Source organism: Amblyomma americanum, chromosome 8, assembly GCF_052857255.1.
Source record: "Amblyomma americanum isolate KBUSLIRL-KWMA chromosome 8, ASM5285725v1, whole genome shotgun sequence".
NCBI classification, from domain to species: Eukaryota; Metazoa; Arthropoda; class Arachnida; order Ixodida; family Ixodidae; genus Amblyomma; species Amblyomma americanum.
This window is the reverse complement of record NC_135504.1, coordinates 29204095-29222392: the sequence shown is the minus strand read 5'-3', so window position 1 is coordinate 29222392 and position 18298 is coordinate 29204095. Positions and strand designations below refer to the sequence as shown.

General features: G+C 45.0%; 2 protein-coding genes across 2 annotated transcripts in view; one reads left to right on the top strand and one right to left on the bottom strand.

The window, feature by feature from the left end:
* Positions 1-4751: 4751 nt before the first annotated feature.
* RpS11 (ribosomal protein S11) lies at positions 4752-7099 on the bottom strand. Its single transcript, XM_077634322.1, has 3 exons — positions 6978-7099; positions 6516-6707; positions 4752-5085 (listed from the first exon to the last, which is right to left on the bottom strand). The coding sequence occupies exons 2-3, from the start codon at positions 6697-6699 to the stop codon at positions 4799-4801; spliced, it is 471 nt and encodes a 156-aa protein (XP_077490448.1). The 5' UTR covers positions 6700-6707; positions 6978-7099; the 3' UTR covers positions 4752-4798.
* Positions 7100-7293: 194 nt separating this feature from the next.
* The window catches only part of LOC144101241 (protein HID1), a 31009-nt gene continuing 20004 nt past the window's right edge, over positions 7294-18298 (top strand). Inside the window, exons 1-6 of the mRNA XM_077634321.1 lie at positions 7294-7527; positions 10573-10789; positions 11368-11498; positions 13084-13122; positions 14825-14878; positions 17324-17492. Coding sequence (XP_077490447.1) covers positions 7462-7527; positions 10573-10789; positions 11368-11498; positions 13084-13122; positions 14825-14878; positions 17324-17492 — 676 coding nt within the window. The 5' untranslated portion in view covers positions 7294-7461. The remainder of the gene's footprint in view (positions 7528-10572; positions 10790-11367; positions 11499-13083; positions 13123-14824; positions 14879-17323; positions 17493-18298) is intronic.

Here is an 18298-nt window from a genome sequence, read left to right as displayed (position 1 = left end):
CGCTGTGGACACCCTAACCGCGCCGCAGGGGAATGGAGTGAAAGAAGGAAGAGGTGCCGTAGTATTGGCTTCGGATAATCTTGGTTAAGGGAACCAAGGGTGCAATCGCGAACAATTGGTGGAATGCTGAGTGCACGCGTGCATATAGACGACGGAAAGCCGCTTGGAAGAAACTTATCAACCAATGCCCAAAAAATTGGTTGGATTATAAGTATGTTGCGGCCACATTTAAGCGCACTGTAGCCCGTGCAAAGGAGGAGTATAATACAAATCGTTATGATTTCCTTTCACAATCAGGAAATAAACGAGCTTTGTTTAATTTCATGAGGCGCAACAAAGTGATTCCCCCGGCTGCCAACATTTAATCCCTCGTTCAGTCCCCTGCTGACATCGCAAAGGCCTTAGAGGATATTGCGTGTGGCCTAGAGCTTCGCTTTACATCTGCTCTACCTTCTGCTATATTCACATGCACCTCAAGTGATTTCATTGAGGTCTCTATGCCTGAGCTGTCGCAAATTGTTCTGCGCTTATCCCCAGCGGCTTCTGGCCCCGATAAGGTCACTTCATCTATGATCAAAATTTTGTTCAATGAATCTCCTGCAGACCTGTTGGCTCTAGTTAACCATTAATTCTATTAAAGGTCCATGGATACCTCATGAGTGGCGTCTTGCGGAAATAGTTCTATTGCTTAAAAAGCAAGGGGAGGGCTTAACTTTAGACAAAATATGCCCTATTTCATTAACATAGAACCTAGTTAAATTGGTGGAAAGGGTCCTTCTCAGCCGTGTCATGTCGTTCATTTCAGAAAATGCGCTCTTGAATCCATGTCAAATTGGTTTCAGGCCGGGTTGCTCAATTTGGTGTGCTCATACTGACCTGGAGAGTCGTATTAAATTAGCTCGCAATAGAAAACAGTTTGCTGCGCTTGTCACCTTGGATGTCAGTAAAGCATACGACAGCGTGGAGCACTCGACTCTGTTACTATTATTACAGGAACCGAACTTCCCAAGCTATTTTGTAGCCTGGATTTCTGTTGTGTTTTTTTTTTGGAAAATAGAGAATTTTACTGCTGCCAAAATGGTGTTTCCTCAAGGAGATTTCCACAGACAAGAGGTGTACCGCAAGGATCAGTTCTCTCACCTGTTCTTTTTAACATTTTTCTAAGCTCAATTCCATGCATTCAAAATGTGAAAACTTATGTGTACGCTGACGATATTGCATTTTTTGCATCAGCAGGTGACATTCACACTCTTTATCAAAACCTGCAAAATTACCTCAGTGTTCTTGACAACTGGTTAGGAAGAATTCATGTGTCCCTCAATGTGAAGAAAGGCGCATTGTTAGTATTTCCGGTTTCTGTTCCTGTAAATAACTGCCTGGTCTATAGAAATAACATAATACCTCAAGTTCAGACGGTGAAGTATCTCGGAGTAATATATGACTACTCTATCCTGGCGGCCACACATTGAGCAAGTTTCTGCAAAAGGAGTTCGGTCCATTGGCATCCTACGCAGGCTCTGTAGTGCTAGGTCAGGCATGAGAAGGCATACACTTCTGATGATTTATAAAATGTACGTCCGCCCAATTTTCGAGTTCGGGTGTGTTTTATTCTCAGGAGCTCCTGCCTATAAACTTCGCCCTCTTGTGCCGTTGGAGCGTGAGGCGTTGCGCCTTTGTCTGGGGCTTCCAAAATATGTCGCCAATGCTGTTCTGCACCTTGAGGCGCGAATCCCATCGTTATCAGCTAGGTTTCGCCTTTCAACAGTTCAAACATTTTTAAAATTGTGCGACTCACCTCTTCACGCTTCCAGTATAATAATTCTTAGTCATCCTTCCGCCTTTTTTAGTGCCGCCTGGTCTCGTTTTCATACCCCGCAGATAAGTTACGTGCAGTCCCTCCTTGATCCAATAAATATTCATTTCACAGATGTCCGCCAAATGTATAACAACTCATCATCTGTCCAGATTGAATTCGATGACATTTTCCCATCGAATGCAAAGCTGCAGCCCTTCCCGCTTCTTCATGGTCTGTTGCAGGACCACCTAAGGTCCTTTCCCTCTCATGTTCTTATTGCTACCGATGCCTCGCAGGATCGCGAAAAGGCAGGTGTGGGAATTTTTTCGCCTTCACTGGATTGGTCTTTTTCTCTCCGTCTTCCTGATTTCACTCCAATTTTTCTGGCTGAATTATTAGCAGTAATCTTAGCCTTAAGAAAACTAGAAACTACCGTTTCCCAGGTCGTGGTTATGACAGACTCTCTGTCCATTTGCGCTTCATTATCCTCACCCACTGAGTCTCGAGCATTACGCCTCTTTAAGTTCCTGATTCCGCTCCATCTAAATTCGGTAAGGTCGCTTTGGGTACCAGGTCATATGGGCTTTCACTTAATTGAAGTTGCAGATTCCTTAGCAAGAGCCTCTCTCTGCGGCCCAATTGTTGCTGTCCTGCAGACGTGTGCATATACAGCTGCGGTGAGGTTTCGCAGCTACACAATATTTCAGGAATTTGCTGCCTCGGCTCTTACATCATCTCCCGAATATCAGCATCTTCTGCATCCTTGGAGTAGCAAAGACTGGCGCTCGCGCAGACTAGAGGTATCTTTCACGCGTTTGCGTTGCCGGGTTCCCCCTCTAAATTTCTACCTTCACAGATCTGGCCTGGCGGCTTCCCCATTGTGCCCTTTTTGTTCCGAACCTGAGACAATAGATCACTTCCTGCTGTTCTGCCGCCGCTTCTCTCATTTGAGGAAGCGTCTTTTGCAAATTCCATTTCATCAACTGGGCTTGCCTGTGTCCTCCGCGGTTGTTCTTCTTTCCATTGGCGCTTCTTTGCTTGGACGAAGTGACAGGAGTGTGCGCTCTTCTGTGCAAACTTTTCTTCAAGAAACGCAGCGACTCCCATTCTAATTCTTTTTTCCCGCTCTCAGTCAGTACTACATTGAAACACTACAGGCATTGTATACTACTATGCACATTAAGCCATTGTCCCGTCCTCGATCTCCAAGTTAACAGGACTCCTGTCCTTCCGTCTTCCAATCTATCAGACTACATACTATTACCATTCCTTTTCACATCAAAACTTTCCTGCATCCAGCAATTAACCGCACGGTGTCTTGGCAACACCCCCGTAGTGGGTACGTGCCAGCAAAGTCCGAGGCCTTCCTTCCTTCCTTCATCTCGACTACCTGAGAGCCAGTTCTCTCGTTCAGTTAGCCGTGCCGAACCGTTCAGTCAGAGCTGGCTGAAAGGTTCAGCACGGCAAGTGAACCGACCTCGCATAGCACACGAACGCCTTTAGCGTTTCGCCTCCATCGAAACGCGGCCGAGTAATTTTAGAAATGTCAATCGAAACTGGAGAGTATTGTGTTAATTCCAATATATGCAGGTCAACCTCTACATTTTTATGTCCCTGCGAGTAATTAATCGCTCCTGGCAGAGGTTAAGCGATGCGCCACTACCCTGCGATGGCAGATGCCCCCAGCGGTAGGCCTTGTATAGCCCAGGTTGCTCTTTTCGAACGGGCCGCCGCGGTGGCTGAGTGGTTACGGCGTTCGGCTGCTGGCTCGAAAGACGCGGGCTCAATCCCGGCCGTGGCGGTCGAATTTCGATGGAGGCGAAATTCTAGAGGCCCGTGTACTGTGCGATGTCAGTGCACGTTAAAGAACCCCACGTGGTCGAAATTTCCGGAGCCCTTCACTACGGCGTCTCTCATAGCCTGAGTCGCTTTGGGACGTTAAACCCCCACAAACCAATCTTTTCGAACGACCAATCATTAATAACTGCCACCTGGCACAGTGGCCAGTTTGCTCACCATCCGGTGTGCAGGCTGCGACACCACAAGCTCACATGACCTAGGTGGGCCACCTGCCTCCTAGGTTGCTCTCTTGGGACCACCTGCCACATCCATGCGTGAATTTTCGCTCACAGCTGCGACATGCAGACACCCGATTCTGAACGGGCCTTTTAACGCTATCGAGTTAACAGCTTTTATTGCAATGATGAATTCAATTTCATGATTTAATCCAATTTTCAACCATTTTCTGGACAACGGGACCTTAACACTATCGCGTTGGAACGCAACACACATGCAAGATGTCGCCATCGAATGAAGGATGCCATTACAGAGTGCAGTTTCTGGTCAAGAAGCCAGAATGAAGGCTTTCAACTTGAGCACAATAACACAGCCCTCAGTTGCTCATGGCAACATCACCACTGAACAGTAAAGGCAGGCCGTCGATAGCGGCGCATGCTCATTTAGTTAAACAAACCAGCATTAGAAAGCGCTGCAACACCATTTGCCAAGCTGTAGCACCATCCATTTACTTCTGACAGCACCTGTACTGCATATAAGCACGCACCGTGCAATTTTCCTATACTCAAAAACGGCCACTGCCCAAAATCTTCAAAAATGCTTGAAAATGAAAGTTCAATGTCTTTTTATGCATCCAAATCGCATGCAGACTGTCGTTCATGCGCACGAGAAAAAAGATATAAAAAATTTTGTCGACGCACATCTACTGAACTTCAAATGCAAGAAAAAAATTTTCTACCAAAGTATGCTTTAGTGAAACCTTTGCACAGCTCGATAATCAACTGCAACTATTCAGAAAGCAATAGCAGACAGTAGCAAAGAAGGCACTGTTGTGACAGAACTCCCCCCCCCCCCCCAAAGACGACAACAATTCTCCCAAATTACCTGTTTCACTGACATTACAGAAAGACCCAACACATGAAGCAGACATGTATACAGTTTTTTTTTGTGCCAAATGGTCACATTTTTTTTGTTTTATTGGGTTGATCAGGCCTTGAGGAACTGCTTCTTGGAGCCAGCCGCCTTGGTGACTTTGAGCACATTGAAGCGCACCGTCTTGGAAAGCGGTCGGCACTCGCCCACCGTCACAACATCGCCCACCGCGACATCCCGGAAGGCCGGCGAAAGGTGGACAGACATGTTGCGGTGCCTCTTCTCGAAACGGTTGTACTTGCGCACGTAGTGCAGGTAGTCCCGTCGGATGACAATGGTGCGCTGCATCTTCATCTTGACCACAACACCCCGAAGGATGCGGCCCCGGATGCTCACATTGCCTGCAGCAGGCAAGAGGGAAAAAAAACAATTTAAACTTGGTGGGTTGAAGACAGCCTGTACAATAAGCACATACAAAAAGGACAAAGACAAGAGCGCACGCCGGATGCTGAATCGTACTAAAAGCATAACATAAACAAAGCAGAGTACAATAAGGAAAAAAAGCAATAACGGCAAAATATGTGCAGTGCAGAAATATGTCGCGTGCAGTGCACTGAAATTTCCCAGTGTCAGGGACAACACACAAGTGAACAACCAGGCCACATGAAAGGCCAGGCACAACTAGAGTCTTGCTCTCACATGTTCACGCCTATAATGACACATTTCGCTAGAATTCCCAAGCAAACAATGCCAACTGGGAAACACAAGCCCGTACTCTTCTTCAGAAGCTGGGTATAAATGAGAACCTCCTTGCATTCCTTTAATTCTTCATCTGTCAGCTAGACAGCAACAGTCTCTACCCAGCATCAGCCAACTAACAGCTGCAAGAATCCATCACACTACAAAGATCCTAAGAGACCAACAAAATTTCAACATCTTATTCCTTGTTGTGTGAAAGTGAGCTGGTACAGTGCACAGATGCAACAAATTCACCGGCTGCGATGCACTTGCTACTGATGTTTGCAGAAAGCTCAGTCAACAGACAAAAAATAAAATTGTAAAAAATTGTCACATTGGCCTGCATGCCACTAATCGCTAGGCTGCAGCATTGCGGATCTCCTAGAAAACATCCCAGTAAAATAATAAATTGTGAGGTTTAACACCCCGAAGTGACATGACAACACTGCAGGATTGTACAAATTGCACGCTGCCTGGTCTCTACACTGGGCTGGCTCTACAGTCTAATTAGTGAGTAAATTAGACATTTGAAAAGGGAAAAGATAACTTAGGAGAAAAAATTGAACGGGGGGGGGATCACAGGCTAGGTGGCGCAAGCTGCCACCGGATCCAAAGGGTAAAGCCGTTATCATCCATTCATCCAATGCACTCACATAGTTGGGCACACTTTTGAAGGGGTAATCTTGGTTTACATCACTGCGTACAGACCTAATGCCGGTAAGTGACTTTCCGAATTGTGCCAGTCGATGGCATTTCCCCTCCATCAAATCAACGTTGCCACGTCCAAAGGGCACCATTAATACAAGGCGAGTTCAAACTCTGAGTATATGCCCAATTTCCTGCGACGTCAGACATATTATGGTTGGAATAAAGTTATACTCCAAACAACGGCAACGGCTGGCTCAAGACCACTTGCGACTTGCGACCACTTGCGACGCATCTGGTGCTCAAGCGCAAGACAGCACTGATCAAATGATTCGCTGACCACCGATCAGCCCGGTTCGAAACGTTGACAGATTCGCAAGCTTGTTACGAGACGGCACAACGAAGGCGCCAAACTTTTACCAGGGATAACACGGCATGAGAGGCGCACCTGTGAACGGGCACTTCTTGTCAATGTAGGTGCCGTGGATGGCCTCACGCGGAGTCTTGAAGCCCAGACCGACGCTCTTGTAGTAGCGCTGCACGCGCTTCGGGTTCCCCTTGGGCAGACCCGCCTTGCGGTTGAGGAACACCGTCGGCTGCTTCTGAAAAGCTCGCTCCACTTGCTCGGCCATGGCGGTGCCTGCACGTGCAGAGAGGGAACAGTGTCGTCGCAAGCACCACACTCACGCAGCCAGTGCGAGACGCGTCCGGACAGGCGGCACGATCACGCCACGAGGCCTAACTGCACGGCCGGAACACTGACCGGCTCAAAGCGGGGCTTCAATCGACTGACACTGAGGCAAGATTACTTACTGGTTATGTCAAGAAAGTTTCTAAGGTTTATTTACGAGCAATGAGCATTTATCACATGTCAAATTCACACGAATTGAAGCCACACGTGGTCACTCACCTAGCAACTCTGTCGAAGACCGGAGAGGAAAAGGATTGCCTTCGATCGGCTTTTCGTTGAGCGCGGACACCGAGTCAAGCCACGCCAAGCCACCTTTCTTGTGGCACTCAGAAGCAAGAACAGTAATTTCTTTCAAAAAAGCAACTTTTGCGTATTATTTATTTTTTAAAAGGTTTTAAAATATAAATTAGTTCAGATATTGAGTACATCGTACTTAAAGCAGCTTTACAACTTACCAGCTAGCAATCGACTTTCACTGGATTGCAGAGCCGCTGCTGTCGAGCCGCTACGTAAGGTTGCGGTGGGGCGTAACGCCGACTTGTCGCGAGGCCGTAAATGTCACCGTCGGGTCCGCGCATCTTGTGTCCGCGTTGGTTCCGTTTTTCGGGTGTGCGTTGGTGTGCCGCGCGTGCGAGGCGGCTTTGACGGGCCGCACTCAACGCTGTAATCGGTCCGCAGCGGCGAGCGCTCACCGGCCGGCGCCATGGGGAACACGGACTCCAAGCTCAACTTCAGAAAAGCTGTGATCCAGCTGACGACGAAGACGCAGGTGTGTGGCGTGCGGCGCGGCATATGCTAGCGAGCCAGCCGCGCGCGCGCGCGGGGCTCTGGCCTCGCCGACGCAGCCATGTCGCGGGCTCGGGCCTTGGCTTGGCCGCTTTTCAGCGCGGACCGCTTTATCATTTCCACGCTAACACAGGCTGCTCCGCGCTAGCTTAGGGTTTGTAGCCCCGATCGAAGGGATTACTCATATCGCGTGGCCGCATCCTAAACTTGGCAGAGCAGCTTGCTGTGTAGGGGCGCGCCTAGGTCCGCCGCTGTCGGAACAGTTTCTTGGCTTCCGCTGCCGACTTGGCGCGGACGTTCTGTGGCTTGCTTAATGTCCCACACGTCGTCAAAATGACAGCTTGACGATGGAGTGATCGCGGAGGCTAGGCTTGTTGCGTGTCCGGAGAAAACAATATGCTCGTCTCGAGAAATCGATCTCCGTGGGAAGGATGTGGTTACTCGATTTGGCGCATATATCGCATCCTCTTGCGGCCGGTTTTTCTGTTGATTACCCGGCAGTGTACCGAGCGTGTGTGTGCTTACGGAGTGCACAAGTTGCGTAAATGATCGGTTCAAAAAAAAAAATGCGGGAAGAAAGCATCTCGGCTATGGAAAAAGAATTGCTACTCTACGTGTTGCATTTGATGTACTTACGTACTTGTCGAGCACATGTATGTATACGTATATAAGATTATTCCCAGTTTATCAAATTATAAATTGTTTAATATTTCAGCTGGTGCCAATATTCGAAGCCATTCCCAGTAAAGCTGGTTTCAGATGTTCCTAGCTCTGAAAATTGTTTTTGGCAGATTTGGCCCATTTAACTGCACATAGTAATCTGATGTGTGGTTGTTTTCTTCTTTATACATGTTTGACCAAAATCCATGGGTAGTTCTGTCACCTTGGCCAGTATGCTCACATCTACATTTATGCACCTGACTCCTGGTTTTCATTCAAATAGCAGCCCTTTCTTGAACAAAATATAAATAAGTGATCTAGTTAGCAATGAAGTGACGCTTTGAACAATTGCTTGCCTGCATAACATATAGTGATCATACATACTAAACAGATTTTTTGTGCCAAAACAACACACACAGGAAAGACGACGACACCACAGGCACCCCTGTGTGTGTTGTTTTGGCGCAAAAATTCTGTTTAGTATTATGATCACCAAATAACCCAGCAGTTAACTCTTCTAAAGCATATATTGATCTCTCATCCAAAACTGCATTGTTTGGTTTTGCTTTTAGTAACTAAAATAAAAATATTAAACTTCAATTAGTAGCTTCAATTGAAGTGGTTTGTTTACATTTGGAAACAATTTCAGTTGGGCTAGTGTTGGATTGCGTCCCAGTATGAGCCCTGCTAGTTCCAATTGTAGGAGTACCGGTGCCAGCTATGAGAATCTTGAATACAACACCAAATGGTTCCACCCAAAATAATAGGCACCACTGACTTCAGGGAAAGGTTATCTGTGTGTAGGCGTATTTAATTAATGCACGCACATCACAGAACTTCAGATGATTGAAATTAATCCAGAGTCCTCCTGTATGGTATCTCTTTCTCCCTTTCTTTACACCCTTCTTCATGGCTTCCCCCACAACACAGTTTAGATATAGCGGAAGTGAGAGAAACACTGCGCCTTTCCTTTCCAGACAAGGGATTATTGTCATTGTTAACTAAAATGGTCAAGTTTGTCTCTGATTTTATTTTTTTTTATCAATAGGTTCTTGGAGGAAAGCTTGATGTAAATTTTTGGCTGTGAACTTTTCCCAACAAGGCCACATATATGAAGTTTATTTCTGTATCCTAATATGCTCTTTGCTGTGTACAGATCCCTAAAATATAAAATGGAGCAACCAGTTCAGTATAACTGCTTCTCATATCCTAATGCATATTTTCAATTGACAGTGGGGTGAATCAATATTATTTGCTGGCTGTGGCCAAGCGGCTTTAAAACTGCAAGCTAATCTTAGCCTGGGCTAGTATAATAGAGAGTCATTCAAAACGAATTAACCATGCAATTCTCAGGCCATATTTATCAGTCCTCTAACAACTGCACAAAATGGGTCGCAAATCATTACAAAGAGGGGGTTTTGAAGTCTTCAGAAGTAGCCACCAGACAGCCAGAGCATTCTGTAACTTTCCCCCACCCCCCCCCCCGTGCCTTTCCCTCAGTTTCGTGGGCACAGTGGAATGACGACACCTCAGTGGAAGGAGTTCTGCATTACCAACTAACCTCACTCCATGCAAGTTCTTCTTGTGGGAGTATATGAAAGAAAGGGTTTTTGTTCTGTAACTACCCATTAACCTGATTGACCTGAACCAGCGAATAACAGCAGTAGCCAACCCTGTGGATCGCGATATTCGCTGAAACACGTTTGGGAGGAATTCTCATGCAACCTTTATGTGGCCCCTGTTGTATATGGTGGCCGCATTGAATGCTTGTACGACAGGAGATAAGCCCGAGTATTAGTAGAATATATGCGACTTGGTTGTATACTTATGTGGTACTGTTTTTTTTAAATAAAATATAGCCTCATGCAATCATTTCTCATTATTCCTTTGTGACTCACTGGGCTGCATGGAAGAATTAGTGGTAGGCCAGTGACAGCAGGGCACAGTTTGCCATGCAATGGAATTACAGTGGAACTGTTAGTATATTCCAACTCTGGTTTCATTTTATGTGATTGAGATGCAACAGGCATTTGCACCTATACACTAATATCCAAAGTGTGTGGGAATTGGTTGTTGTTTGCAAGCATTTATTGAGAAATTAGTCATGACAGGTGCCTCACTGGGCATAAATATTGCTGTGCAAAAAAAAAAAAAGATTTCTTTGATGCAATTTAAAACATTTGCCTATGCTGTGGTTAATGCTGTTTTCTACTTGTTTTTGCGACACACATGATCTGTGCTTATTTTGTGATCAAATATAGTTGCAAGTCGGAGGTTATAGTTTCTTCCTTGACGTCCTTGTTACATTATCTCTTTACCATCTCTAAAAATAAACTCTCTTTCACTGTCTCTGGTCTTTCACGTGCAGCCCATTGAGGCCCGTGATGAGGCCTTCTGGGAACAGTTCTGGGGCGAGTCTGGCCTGCAGGGTGCCCAGGATGTCTTCGCTCTGGTGCCGGCGGCTGAAATCCGGGCCCTGCGTGAAGAGGCTCCTTCCAACCTGGCCACCCTGTGTTACAAGGCCGTGGAGCGCTTGGTGCGCGCCGCTGACTCCCTCTGCAACACAGCCATTCAGCAAACTGCCGGTACGTCACCCGCCCACACCCTTTGCTCCCCCTGTTGCCTTTTTGGATATAGGGGCACTTACAGGATTAGCAAAGCTTGCGTTACAATCAAGGCAAAAGTGCAGGTTTGTTGATTAGATATAAGTAATTTTACTGCCTCAGACATGAAATGGAATACTATAAGGACTGCACAAGACTGTTGGAAGTCAGAGCTTGTGCTGTGCAGTCCTTAGCATCATCTTTCATGTTTGGCACAGTAATATGAGGTGTGTGTAGCAAATAACCGAAAGGAAAATGTTTTGCAGTCTAGCACAGAAGTAGAAATTCAGATAACACCAATTAAATTTTAATTTAGTTGTATTGAGTAGAGAACTAATCTGTGTTGTTAACAAATTTGGCTGAGAACAAGGAGACTTGTTCTGCAAAAAACAGGTGCTCTGCTGAAACAACATAGGGGATGTGAAACAGGACGTGGGCTGAAATTCTAGGGAATAAGGTGTATTGGCGACATATAATTCGAGTTTGTTGGAGACGGGAGCATGGAAATGCAAAAGCAGCCCACTTGAACAAATTGTGCGTGCTTTTGGGCATGTGCGCAGTGCTCAACTGCGTGCGGCTGCTGACACGCATTCTACCATACATCTTCGAGGACTCGGACTGGCGAGGCTTCTTCTGGTCCAGCCTGCCGGGTGCAGCCGAAGATGGAGCCTCCACCAATGGAGGAGCACAGGTGATGAGAAGACGCATTTCTTTTTTCAGAAAAAATATTTACGCATTGCCTTTGTTCACTGGTCTGAACCTTAACGGTGTGAAAATGTTTTTTGATATGCGTTCAGTTCTCACATCTTGTATGGTGTTTTTGCCAATAGCAATTTGCAGAGTGAAACCCTGTTATGATCTCAGATGAGATCACTGAACAGCTTACTTGAATTAATGCGAACTGGCTTGCTTGCATCATGTGCATTGGAAAGGTTCAGGTTAATTTAAAATACGCATAGAATTTGAAAACAATTTCTGTTTCCTTTGAGGTTAAACTGTCAAGAGTCACCTGTATTGGAAAATATATGAGCATGCATTTTTTGTAATACTTTGAATTTATTGTTTAGAGGTTGCATTGTATGGATTTCTATTTGAGAGCCAGAGATACAGCGACAAGCTACTTTCACTGCTCTATTTTTCCACTGCAGCCATAAAAGTAAAGTGCTGCATGAATTACGACATACTGCTACACTCAAGAAAGCAATGTGGAAAGCAACATTTAGCTGGTTGCCTTGTTATGGCAGCGTCTGCTTTTTAGCTATAATTGCATCAGAAGGCTTCTTATTTCGCTGCTTACTGTCAACAACTGCTTAAAAAATTTGGGGAGCTTTTCCGGCATGTAACACTAATTATCTGACTTAGTGGTGTGCGTGTCAAATGTTGCTGAGTTTTCACCAGCTTGTCTATTTGCCTCTGGTTTACCGTAATTATCAATCTGAGACCCTTTTGAGTTTTGTTCCTGCATGCATTGATCCATACATCACCCTTAATCTAGTTAATAGGTGCTGAAGGCAAAATTTGAAGTGATAGTGTGTAGCTCTCACAGTGAAATTCTACATGTTCATATGTCATTCCTAAAATGATTTAAGTGACATAAATTACAGTAGAACCTTAATGATATCAATCTCACAGGGTCGCGAAAAATATTCATATTGCCCTAAATTCCTGTCATAAAAAAAATGAAAATCTGCATGTTGAAGCATAGAAAACGCATTCACACAAATCAATTCATAGTTCGTGGGATTTATTAATGGTCAGATGCCGTCATTAGGTGCTCGCAGTGCGTACTATGCAACAAGCTATTGCAGCATTAGCAATATGTGGGCCGTACATCAAAGCTCAGCACTTGCAGTGTGTACTGCACTAATGCATGGCAATCACAGCATCCATGTTGTGGCAACCATTTGTCATTGCTCAGCGCTAGCGGTGCGTGCGACGTGGCTGGCGAGTGCAGCATCGCTGATGCAAGGGTGGCGCCTAGCACTCGCAGGTGTGGTCACAGCTCACATGTTCGTGTCATGCGCAAGGTCATTGGCAAGTGGTTGGAACACTTGAAATTGTGCTCATTGTGCACAGTGCACTTCAACTGGGGAATTTTGTGAATTCATACCCTTACATAATTCGTATCACTGTGTAAATAGAGCTTAGATTATGTTTGTGAGGCCTCTAGGGTTTTCTGTGCACCTTCCTCAGGTAGCAACTACAGTTTTTTTTTTTTTTATGCAAAGAGAAAGAGAATTGAAATGCATGTTTGTTTGCCCTTTGCGCTCTCGCAGACAGAGTCACTGGCCCAGTCCCTCATCACCGCACTGTGTGTAAGTACTAGTCTATTTCTGTTTCAGTCAAAGAAAGCTCTCATGCTATGTCGTGTAGCCCACCTGATGCATAACCTAGAAACAAGCGGAAGTATCACAGTCGATCCTCTCCACACTTGGCTTAGAATCTTAATTACTTGCAATGTGGTCCTCCGGAACACATCGTGAATATTCGGGACCCATCTCTCTTTAGGGCTGAAATAACGGCCATTTTTACAAGTTACTAACGTGTCATATAAACATTGTATAATGATTTGCCTACTTTTCAGTGACTGGTACTAACAGTCAATGAGTTTTGTATAAACGTTTTACTCATGACCTGCCATTGCCCCTATCTACGTAATCCCCCCCTCACACAATAGTACTCCGTTCTTGGAGCTTGTGAGGCGATATGAATAAATAAATAAACTGGTTCGATTGATACTAATAAAACTGCAATAAAATCCACAAATGATGACATCATTGCACAGTGGAGACAGCTTTTCCTGAAGCATTCCTTGTGGTTCCTTTTTCTGTTGTTGAATGGTCAGTGTATGGAGCTTTGATGTTTCAAGCTCGTTCCTTTTCTTTTTTTTGAAGCAGCAACACACATGTTGGGAATGATCCCGTTGAAACATTTTCACCCGCTACAAGACCTGTTACAATTTAGCTTTGCTGCAAACACAATAGGCTTGTCAGTAAAATGATGTTTATTTTGTGAGACTGCAGTCTTTGTGATGATATTCCTTTCAAGTGCTGCATTCACATAGGCGACCTAAATGCTCTTAAATTTCATGCGTACGATGTACAGTGACAACAGTAGTGGACACAAAAAAATGTATTGAGACCTGAAATAGTAGTATATGTAGAAACACGTCGAGCACACCATGAACACAAAAAATCATTGTCATAATGGATACATTTAATTGTGTTTTATGGTAGCCGTGATGTAGTTCCAGTCAGTACGTGTTTCCAGTTGGTTTACATGAGGCTTACATTTGGTTTTTCGTGGTTAATTTGGTTGTTTTAGTAGTATTAGTGCTTTTAAAAGTGCCTACAATGTGCCGATTCATTTAAATAACAAGTTCATATGACAGGCATCAGTAAAAAGAAGTATAGCTGACACATTGAAAGCAATTTTTAGTCACAATGCAGATAATATATATGAGGACACAGGAGAAACTACACTATCAGTAATGCTAGAAGGCAGACAGAAATTTCTTCCATGGTTTCTTGAGGTTCCATTTACAAAAATCTTAAAATTTGAAAATTTTGCCCCGGTGATTAATATAGTCAGGACCTAAAGGGGATATTATTTATGCTCCTTGGCACCTGTGGAAATTTTTTTGTTGCCCAAAGGGGTATGTTTTATCATGGTAGCCGTGGTGTTTTATGGTAGCCCTCACTGTTTATATGCCTCACTGTGCATTCTGTCTGAGATTTTTCTTCAAATTTTCGTGATATGGAATTGTGCAAAATGTTTTGTGGAATGCTCTGGACAGCTGAAAAGTTAGAGCTAATGTTTAATTCAGGGACAAGCGGCTGTGCTGGTCTGTTGCATAGCTACTCATTTTGTTGTTTGCTCTGAGGCCACAGTTTGCCCAGCAAACAGCTTGCAGTCACTTTGCAAGCATTGTTACGTGCACGATCGATGCAGTGCACAGCTGCGTGGTGTGGTTCGTTTGCTTCGTGTGTTGAATGGCAAGTGCTCACTTGTGTGCAGGACCTGCTCTTCTGCCCCGACTTCACGGTGTCCTGCTCGAAGAAGTCTGGACCCGTGAGTAGATGGTCTTCAATACTACTGTTATCTATTGATGTTGGGGAGAAGAAAAAAAAAGTAGAGGAAATGTTTTCATTTACACATTAATAATGGCTGCAACGCTACATCAGTAACTTGAAGGCACCATAGAAACTTGTTGGTCTTATATGAAGTTTCTTTTATCTGAAATCCCCCAACAAAGTATGTCAGCATGCTAGGTAATAATAATAATAATAATTGGTTTTTGGGGGAAAGGAAATCGCGCAGTATCTGTCTTATATATCGACACCTGAACCCAGTGGTCAAGGAAGGGGTAAAGGAGGGAGTGAAAGAAGAAAGGAAGAAGAGGTGCCGTAGTGGAGGGCTCCGGAATAATTTCGGCCACCTGGGGATCTTTAACGTGCACTGACATCGCACAGCACACGGGCGCCTTAGCGTTTTTCCTCCATAAAAACGCAGCCGCCGCGGTCGAGTTTGGACCCGGGAACTCCGGATCAGTAGTCGAGCGCCCTAACCACTGAGCCACCGCGGCGGGTCGCATGCTAGGTACATGTATCGAAAATGTCTGTTACATGAGACGGATTAACAAAATTACCTTGCAGCTAGTGATAAGGTATATGCAAAGAAATCATTATATGTGCAGTGAGCTAAGTGTGAAGTTATGAAAAAGCTCACAGCATTCTACTTGAAAACAGCGTAGATTTAGTTCCTTCTTTTTTTGCCGTTCATGTTTTGTTGTTTTTTGCTTTCCAAACAGCTTCAAGAACACTGAAGGTGTCCAGCTAAATAGTTGTGCAGTATAGGCTCTGAGAGCATATAACTATTTTTTTCTTTCTCATCGCACTGTTTCTCCATTGACCCTGTGATCAAGTAAGCGAGCAGGTGCAGCTCACGTCTTCCCATCCACTGATGTATAGCTGTGTTAAGTCTCTGTGCTGTGAAAGCCCATGCTATAATGCTGCACCAGTTTAAAACTCAACTTCTATTAATTGTGTAAGCGCCAAATTGACTAGCAGGTGTACTGTGCACTTATGCACCTTTTTGTCTGCAGAAGGCAATGTGTGACATGTGGCGCATGCGAAATGTCGAGATCTGCCCATGTCAGATCGCTGCACCATATGCAATCTGGCGCTATGGACCCAAGTCTTCCCTACCCACAAGAATGCTTCTGCATGAAGGCACGGAGAAGTTGCTTTAAGTTGAAGATGGGGGGAAGCTCTCTTGTGGTCTATGATTTCTGGCTTGCAATGTTATTTCAATTCTACCTTGTCACGAGAGTACCTTACAGACACTTCGCAATAACCGTTCTACAGAGTCACCGTGAGTCACGGTCGCTTCAACACTGCAAAGGCTAATTGAAGGACACACGAGCAGCTTGGGTTGAGTGGATTTACTTTACATTGAATCTGCGGGAAACCGACCAAATGTTCTCATATTGTTCTTTTTTTATTCTAGAGTCATCTCAACCTAGTTTGTCACAATAGGAGTCTATTGTATTTTCACGCCCATGGGCTCAGCCAGTGATATTACAATGAAATTTGTGAGGTAACCACAGTCTTATTTATACAGTATAAAAATAATTATATTTATCTTAGCTGCTGTAACAGTTAGTCGAGCAGCTACGGTGACTTTTGTGATTATTGACTGTGATTTAACATATGTGAGATCTTGGTAATGGTACAAGCGTACATTAATCGCGGCCATGTAGTGATTACAGATTGGGGCCACAAGAAACAAGTTACCAAAAGGATAGAAATGGTTGGGAATACATTTTATAGGCTCAGGTTGTGAACAGGTGCTTACCGATATTCCTAAAAAAAACGGAGCTGTATACCGATATTCCTAAAAAAACGGAATTGTATCCCACTTGTACTCGCCTATGGGGCAGAAACATAATGGACAATGAAACATCTAGAATATAAGTTAAGGACTGCGCAGCCAGCTATGCAGTTAAAGGAAAATGATTGGGAGTGGAAGAAGGCAGCATGAATTAGAGGGTAAATTACAGTTAATGATATTGTAGCAGAAATCAAGGGGCGGAAAATGAACTTCGTCAGAAGCTGTGATGTGGGGAATAGACAGCCGATGGTTAGTCATTGGTAGCCGAGTGGATTCATAGGGAAGGAAAACATGCCAAGAGCAGCAGGGAGTTGAGTGGGAGCTGAGAGTAAGAAGTTTGATAGGACAGGCTGGCCGTGGCTGGTACAGCAGCTGGCCAATCACAGACCTCCGGGGAAGTCCTTTGTCCTGCAACGGGCATAACCGAGCTCGCAATGGTGGCGGTGATTGTTACTTTTTTTTTTTACTTATTTACGATTTTAAACAGTGTGTGCTAGGTAACTGACCATACTCCTGTTTGGACAGGTGAGAGTTTCTGACGTTTCTTCATTGGGTTGTTCTGGTCTGTTATGGGTATTGCCAAGTGAGAGTGGTTTATGATGACCTGGGTCTCTGCTGTTGCAGGACCGCCCCGAGGAGCCGTGGTCCCTGGACAGCTGCGAGTACATTTGGGCAGCGGGGGTGGGCTTTGCGCACTCGCCCCCCTGCGTGCCCCAGCATGACCAGAACCGCCTGGAGCTGCTCAAGCTGCTTCTGACCTGCTTCTCACAGACCATGTACCTAACTGCACAGGGTACGGTATATAAGGGATGTCAAAGGAGCAGGGAAAGGGTAAGGGTAGAGATTTGGAAGGGTTACGGACAGGGAGGTAGAGATAGGACAGAGGTAGGAAAAGATGTAGCAACAGCAAAAGAGGTATGGATGTGTGGTAAGGATAGGGAAGCGTGTAGGATAGGGTTGGAAAAGGCATTAGGTGTGGGGAAATTTCCTGTTCAGTGCTGCTTTTTTGCATTAATGCGCAATGCGCAAGACAGTCTTAAGCATGCGTCACTGCATGGAATTCACCGGTGCGAAGATATTTAATTGAATTTCTTCCCCAATGTAGCTTCGGCTCTGTTGACCTGTTGAGCGATGCCTGCTTCTTCAAAAGTTAGTTTGAGGTCACGTGAGGCATACGAAAACTGTGATATGATAGCTGCTAGTTCACTCGCTGTCATTCCAGATCCTGTAGCAAGCTAGTGCAAGAGTTGGAGCGAATTAAAATGATGAAGCGACACCTGTCTCGCAGTTTTTGTGTATCTCTCATGTGACGTCAGCATCTCAGCTTGGAATACTGCGCAGGCCTTAACGTTGCCCTGCTTCAGTGGCACAAGCATACTCAGTTGCTGAATAACAGAGTGATGGTTGCAAGTCTTCATTCATGGACTGTTGTGCTCAGTATGACTTGCAATGCATTTGGAGAGACTGAACTGATGTTTCTGTTTTATAATAAAGCAGTGTGTCCTTCACATAGAGTACACAGCTTGCACAGGCATCCAGTCTACCTCGTCCTTTGCATCCATGGCTAAATGCATAAATTTCCAGCATCGCAGGGATCGG

Coding starts and splice junctions, on each gene's coding strand:
- RpS11 (XM_077634322.1), bottom strand. CDS start 6,699: ATGGCCGAGCAAGTGGAGCGAGCTTTTCAGAAGCAGCCGACGGTGTTC. Junction 5,086..6,515: donor CAAGAAGTGCCCGTTCACAG/GTGCGCCTCTCA, acceptor TGCCTGCTGCAG/GCAATGTGAGCATCCGGGGC.